The sequence below is a fragment of the Tinamus guttatus genome, unplaced genomic scaffold (assembly GCF_059628265.1).
Source record: "Tinamus guttatus ecotype Peru unplaced genomic scaffold, ASM5962826v1 Tinamus_guttatus_pri_ptg000463l, whole genome shotgun sequence".
In the NCBI taxonomy this organism is placed as follows: domain Eukaryota; kingdom Metazoa; phylum Chordata; class Aves; order Tinamiformes; family Tinamidae; genus Tinamus; species Tinamus guttatus.
The window spans coordinates 616,717-623,846 of record NW_028288997.1 but is presented as its reverse complement, the minus strand read 5'-3'; the positions used below and the strand labels follow the sequence as shown (position 1 = coordinate 623,846).

Below are 7,130 nucleotides of genomic sequence, written 5' to 3'. Positions count from 1 at the left end.
GTCTACCGGAGCAGGCGAGGAAAGAAAAAAAAAAAAAAGCGCCCTGGGATGGAGCACCGCAGCGCAGAGCAGGAGGGGAAGGAAACTCGCACGCTATGGTTGGCATTTTATCTCTGCAACAGTCTACTGCTTTTAGGAAAAGTCAATTCACAATAAATTATAAATATGCTAGCACTAAGAACGCAACCTCCCTGTCCCTTGTAGCTCTATTAAGGTAGTCTTTTTTTTTCTTTTTTTTTTCTTTTTTTTTCTTTTTTCTTTTCTTTCTTTTTTACTTTTTTTTTCTTTTGTTTGTTTGTTTTTTAAACTAGAAATCTCATTTTCCCTCCTCTAGAAGTTAGGAATAAGTTGGCAGGGGTTCTTCCGCCCTTTTTTTTTTCTCCCAAATAATTTACAATGCGGCTCTGAACGTGCCCCCCACACACTCTCCTCCCTCCCCGTCTTTTCTCCTCTTCCAAGTGACCCAGTGTAAAACTGCCAGATGAGGAGGCTTGTCTGTAAAGATCCTACTTAACTCTCAGGCTAAAAAAATCACCTTTTCTGCTATGGCACTATTAAAATAATAAGGGAAAAAAAGGAAGACTAAAACAACAGCAACAACAACAACAACAAAATCATAAAGCTACCCAGCGCGGTTGGGAGTTGGGCTCTCATTAATCGACTACTCCAGTATAAAGTTGGCGAATTGCAAATGATTTGTGGGGTGCAATTAAATGCAAGTCTTACGAATGTGTCTGTCTTGCAGTAGTTTAATTAAATCGTCTGGTTCCTTGGCCACCTCGGTGTGTGTGTGTGCGCCGGGTGCTGGGGAGGGTCATTAGGGAATCATTGTCCTTACGTGGATAAAGAAAAGCAGCCCGGCTTGTTGGGCGCTTGGGCCAGGCTTGTTCGAGGCCAGTTGGTTTTGCCGCCTTGCCTTCCATGGAGAACATGCAAGCAGGGAGAGCGCTGCTCGGGAGGAAGTCTGTCTATGTTACACTGCGGGGAGAAGAAAAAAAAGGGGGGAAAGTAGCGGAAAGAGCACAAGGGAATAGAAACAAATCCCAGTGTGAGTCCCCCAAAAGGAGCTGCAGTTTTGGCTAAGTTGTCTCCTACGTGGCAGGGGTGGGAGTATGTGGGGTGGAGGGGAGAATAATAATCAAGATCTCGCATGCAAAGGTGGAAGCGGGAAGCTGTTCCCGTGGCGCGGGGTTGTTTGTCAGCACTCTGGTCGGATGCGCTGCCCGAGGCGGGGGGCGGAAAGGGATGTGTGTGGGGGGTGAGGATACTGCTTTTCGGGAGGATGGGGGGGATTCACTCCTTGCCCTGCTCCTTGTTCATTTTCTTCATTTTCATCCTTCGGTTCTGAAACCAGATTTTGACTTGTCTTTCACTCAGGTTGAGGAGTCTGGCCACTTCGTGTCTACGGTCCCTCGTCAGGTACATATTGAATAAAAACTCCTTCTCTAGTTCCAGGGTCTGGTATTTCGTGTAAGGGCATCTTTTTTTCCTGGAGGAACGGGCGTGAAGCCAGCTGGCAGCTGGGTTGGCTGAAAGAAAAGCAGCGAGATCAATACGAGGCAGCTTGAGTGTTTCTCAGAAGGTTTTAATCATGCCATCAAATATTAAGATTATACACACGCATATACGCGCCCGGGTGAAAAAAATGCGAGGTAGCAGCAGAAGTCGTAGGAGGGAAAAAAAATCAAGAAATAATAACATATATATATATATATATATATATATATATATATATATATATATATATAAACTCCTGCGGGATGCTGAGGGCGCGGAGCCCGCCCCGCGCATCTGGAGCGGGCAGTCCCAGTCCCCGCACCCCGCAACATAAGCCCCCAGAGAGGCCCTCGGGGGCAGGGAAAGGTCCGCGGGAGCGAATGAGCTGCCCCGCGTGTCTGCGCCGGGTCCGTGGGCCTGCGCGCCCTCCCCAGCCCCCCGCGCGGGAGCGCGCACTCGTTCGCTGTGGCCCCAGCAGCAGCTCCGATCCCCCTAAGCGCCCCTCCGCCTCCGCGGGCAGGATGGGACCACCTGCCTGCCCTTGCGCGGCTGCATCCCGCACACTGCAGTGCGAGATGCAACGGCGACACTGTATATTTATATATATATTTATTTTCAGATATGTTTTATTTCCCCACGTGTCTGCAAAAGCAGACCTATAGACACAGGGTTCAGGAGAGGAACACAGCGAGGAGGTCTGGACGAACCTTTCATAAATCCTGCCTTTTTTTTTTTTTTTTTTTTTTCTAGAAACAGCCTGGATACAATAAACATCCTCTGAGGGCTGCGCGGGCTTTGCTGCGCGGGCTCTGCTCAGTGTTAAGCGGAGACCCAGACACGGTCAGCGCGGCCCCCAGCGCCAGAAATGCAGCCGAAAATAAACAGGGAGCTGCCCCCCACCGTTGCGTGTGAGAGAAGTTAACACGGGATCCTTTTAATAAAGTCAAACTTCACCAATTTATCCAAGGAGGTGGGGGGGGAAGGGAGTGCTATGCTTTGGGTGTAGAAATGAGGAAAAGGGGAACCTCACTGAAATGGAGCTGCTGGAGGTGTCTCGGAGGATCTCGCCCCCAAAAGCGAGACTGTTTGGGGGTAAATGCCCGAGCAGCCGCTAATCACATGCAAATATTAGCGGACCGCTGGGGAAGAGGGAGGCGGGAAAGAGTGAAATGAAAGGTTATGGGCAGACCACGTATTTCTATTTTATTTCCTTTGCCTCCCCTGAAATGATGACTGAAGCCATAAACCTTTACACCAATTAAATGGACCATTATAAATATATACATACACACGCGCTCCCGCAAACAGAATTTTTACTCTACGTAAAATGAAATATATTGAATATTTTTTTTAAATAATCCGGTTAATCTTCCACTGTAAGTACTGCCTCTTACAAATTTGCACGGCTATTTCCTTAATGTAATTGACTTGATCTAATATGCAGAATTAAATATTAAAGAGGAAGAAAGCTGTTAATAATTGATACTGTTAATCCTGCTACCCATCCTTTAATGGCAATGGCGGGTTCTGCTTCATAACAGTTTTTTATTTGATTTGATTTGCTTTTTGGTCACATCTTGGATCGTTAAAATATAAGACATTTTAAATGCGATTTTTTTTTATCTATTCACTCCATACAAATCTCCAAAAAGGGAAGTGAATGAGAAGAGGTTCTGGCACATGTTTTCTTGAAAAGTCTAGCAAATAAATTAACAGATCTCGATGCCATACACAATGCAGAGACTAGTTATTGTGAAATACTTGCAAAAGTTGAAAGAGTCAGGAAAACTGGTGGGAGTACTTTCTGCAAAACAGCTCCGTCTCCCAGCCCTGGCAGGCTCTCAACATCAGCCCAAATTAAACTATTATTTAAAACAAAATATGTGTCGTAACCACATGCCATAGAAACCACACAGCATCCTCTTAGCGCGGGTCCCTGCACTCACTTATAACTTAATAACCTTTTCTCGGACCAGATTTTTATACATTCAATTTCAGGCACATTGAACACAGAACCTGGATATTTAATTCTCTGAAATCATTCACCTCGCTGCTGCAGTTTGTTCTGGATCTTTGCCCAGTACAATAGAATGGGACTTTCTTTTTTGTGTGTGTGTGTGAGTGTGTGTGCGTGTGTGTGCGTGTGTGTGCGCCTCTGTGTGTGTTCACGGCGTAAGTTAAATGATAAGAAAAAAAAATGTCACCATAACATCCTGGACACGGAAGGGAGGGAATTACGAAGGAAGAGATATACTGTATTTTTAATGTTAAGGTTGCAATTGCTATCTCTGTTGGGGAAAAAAAAAAGTTAATTCAAGGGGGGGAAAAAAAGGTAATTACTGTGTCATTACACACTACACAGCCTCTGCAGAGCTAGACCCGCGGCAGGGGCTGTTCCTCTGACTGTTCCAGCTAGTCAGTTTGGAAAATTTGAACATTCCCTGCAAAATATTTACCGTGGCCGTGGAGCCAAGTTTATATCTCTCGCCTCCTGCACCGACTTTGGCTCCGTTTTACCTTTCAGTTAGAAGACAGGTACCAAGCAAATCGGTACGAGGTTAAGATACTCTCTTTTTCTTTCTCTCTTATTTTTTAACTCGCATGCCCCTGCATCATTATTAGAATATTAATGTTATTAAAACATTTTCGAGGCGACTTTTAATACACAATATTTTTTAGGAGAAAGAAAGAACAATGCTGGTCACTAAAAAGGCAGATAATGCAGTTTAACAGTTCACCAATCTAGCTCCATTACAAATAAATACTTAATTTAGTTAGAAGCAATCCGCACATCCCTGCCTTTTTTTCTGCGAAAGAGGGCGCAAAATTTTGCAATATTCATACCCTGAACAGTTGCATTTAATAAACAAATAATTTAAAAAATGCGCGCACACACACACAAAACAAAACAAAAAAAGCCCGAGACAACGTGACAAGTGAGGCTGCCCGGCATCCTGCATCTCCCGAGTTAAATTAGAGCAACGGACAAGGATAAAAAAAGACATTGCTGCTGTTTACTTCCCCCCACGTGAACTTTTCCTCCTTATTTTTTTCACTCTTTCCCCTCTTCTTCTCCTCCGATCGCCGCCCTCCGTTCCCGTTTCCCTACATTTCTTCCCCATATTTATTCACCCCCCGCTTCCCTTCCCCAGCCCACTACCATCCTTGTAGATTGACTCTCGCTTACAAAAGTGATCTCTGCTGCCGGAGCCAGCTCTCTGTAGAAAAGATGACTTGCTCCAGCTTTTGTCCGCTCTGGACTCTGTTTTGCTCAGAGACCAAGCTCAATTTTCATTTTATTTATTTTTTTTTCAGCAGAGACAATGCCACCCCGCTCCCCTCCCCACCTCTTCCCCTTAGGTTGGCATCAGGAATTTCAGAGTTTTCTTTAAACCCTGATTTTAAACTTTACGCAGCATTGTCCCCTTTTATTGCACCTCCTCCAGCTTTTATACTGTTTACTTCCTCACTTTTATAACTTACTTTGATCTGTCCTGTCTTTGTCTTCGCTTCCTTCACAAACTTTATTGTCCTCGAAGCTGGGCCTTTGATTGGAAACGTTCCCTTCCCTTGCAGCAGAAGTTTCTAAATTGTACTCCTGTGTGCCCTGTTTATGGACATCCCCGGGACGGCCCAGCAGCGGCTCTGCTTTAACGGATCCCTGCCCGGGGAGGCTCTCAGCTCTAGGCACGGGGTCCAGCCAGCTCCGTAGATACCTGCTATCAGATGGGACGCTTTGATGTTGAATATATGGATGGTAGACGGCAGGAAGGGTACCAGAAGAATGTGGATTCAAAGGAGTCCAGGAGGCGCTGAAAACTGGAGGTTTTGGCTGAAAACTACAGGAGGGGAATTCTAGATGCTCATTATGCCCAGCTTGCCTGGAACTTGTATATTGCCCAGATGAAAATTTAGCTGAAGGCGAGTCTTCACTTTCATGACTTATAATAGAGTCGACATAATAATTGCTAAGAGTTCCAGAAATGGACATTCTCAGACATCATACAAAGCACGGTTCAATGAAGGGAAAAAAATATATAGGACAGATCTAGATTTGTACTCGACCCCCTTCTCCAACTTCCTAGCCAACAAAGTACAGTTGGGCTGCTGTGTTGTGAGCTCCCAGCAAAATGATTGGTCAAACTTTTTTCGTGTGCCTGATAAAGCGTCAGGCGCGGCGTAAATCAATCGCCGCCGAGGGGGCTGCGCTGCGCTGTCATCCGCCCTTGCATTCCATATCAAGGATGGATTGTTTTATGTTTATGCAATGTTGCAAAACGTCAGGAGTTTAGCAAAGCCACGAAACAGCCAGAGCTGTGCCTAATATTCCTTCATAGATTTGCCCCTGGAATATTGGGTGGGGGATCAGGAGGAGGAGAGGGGGGAGCAGATTTTTTTTTTTTTTTTTTTTTTTTTTAGCATGATGTTGATGTTCTCTCCTTAATAACCATCATGGGGGAAGAGAGATAAAAGCTATTCTTTGCCACTCGGGCTCCAGAGAACCATAGCGAAAAGTCAGAGAATAAGTACAGTGTCCCCCCACTCCCCGCATTTCCGCCACCCTCCCCTAATCTTATATACGCAGATATGTGTATGTGCAATACATGCATATGGATGGAAATGCCCAGATACACACACACTTTTACAAAGAGAATGAAGGACCACGTTAGGTAGAGTGGGGGGAGTGTGTTATAAATAATTAACCCATGAGATTGGGAAAACGTACTGTTAACATGGTAAAATAATGTGGTTAAATATGAATTTCAAAAGGTCAATAAGATGTACGGGACTTTACGACTTCGACCAGCAAGCCGCCGAGCTGCCGGTTCCTACGTACAGACAAAGTCTGCTTTAAAATATGAGTACTTATACATACATACGTATGTAAAAAATATAAAATATATACATATGAATATATGGCCACATGTTTCACGGCATAATCTCAGGTCTGCTTTTCTTGGGCTAAAATATTTTAACACATTGCTGAAATCAGAAGCCTTCATTTAACTTTACAAGGCTAGTAAAATACATTGCGCCACTGATCCTGCTTTACAGAATGCCTTAAACTTGTGACGGTTAAATAGTTTAATAAAACTTACATTAGCTTTGTTTGATTTTTATAGCCTTGAATTTATTGCCTGTGGAAAAGAAAGGGAAAAAAAAAAAAAGACAGAGGAATCCTTTGCATTTTTCCTTCCCGTGCCACCCCACCTCGCACCTCCACGTAGCTCCGTGGATGTGCTGTGTGCCACCCACCCCCGCCGCCGCCGATGCTTGCATTTTAAGTGTGATTTTTATTTAATTATATTTTATTTTGGGGAAAAAATGCAAGATTTAGGTCTCTTTTCTAGCGCCGAAGCCGGTGATTGACATGAGGTTATAGCTAGACGCAGCTTCGAGCTAGTCTGAAGCCGGGTAACAGGGTCAGTGGGACCTAGTTATTATGACAAATGCGTTTATGGCGAGCTGGTCCGATGGCATCGTAAATGTTGGTTAAGGAAAAGGTGCACTCTATGATTACTGCAAAAGAGTTTCTCTGGACTTCAACTGTAACAGTCTGGATCAATTTGCCTCCTTTAATCTATCATCCCTCCACCTTCTTCCTCTCACCCCAACACAGGAGGATATTTAAA

The 7,130-nt window shown here is 44.5% G+C and overlaps 1 protein-coding gene across 2 annotated transcripts; it reads right to left on the bottom strand.

Moving 5' to 3' along the window:
* Positions 1-1,292: 1,292 nt before the first annotated feature.
* On the bottom strand, positions 1,293-5,595 carry HOXB9 (homeobox B9). Of its 2 annotated transcripts, XM_088532659.1 has the most exons (3): positions 4,981-5,595; positions 4,685-4,759; positions 1,293-1,529 (listed from the first exon to the last, which is right to left on the bottom strand). In XM_088532659.1, the coding sequence occupies exons 1-3, from the start codon at positions 5,486-5,488 to the stop codon at positions 1,294-1,296; spliced, it is 819 nt and encodes a 272-aa protein (XP_088388785.1). In that variant the 5' UTR covers positions 5,489-5,595; the 3' UTR covers position 1,293. The 2 variants fall into 2 exon arrangements, with proteins under 2 accessions (XP_088388785.1, XP_010212161.1); XM_010213859.2 differs by lacking the exon at positions 4,685-4,759.
* Positions 5,596-7,130: the final 1,535 nt, after the last annotated feature.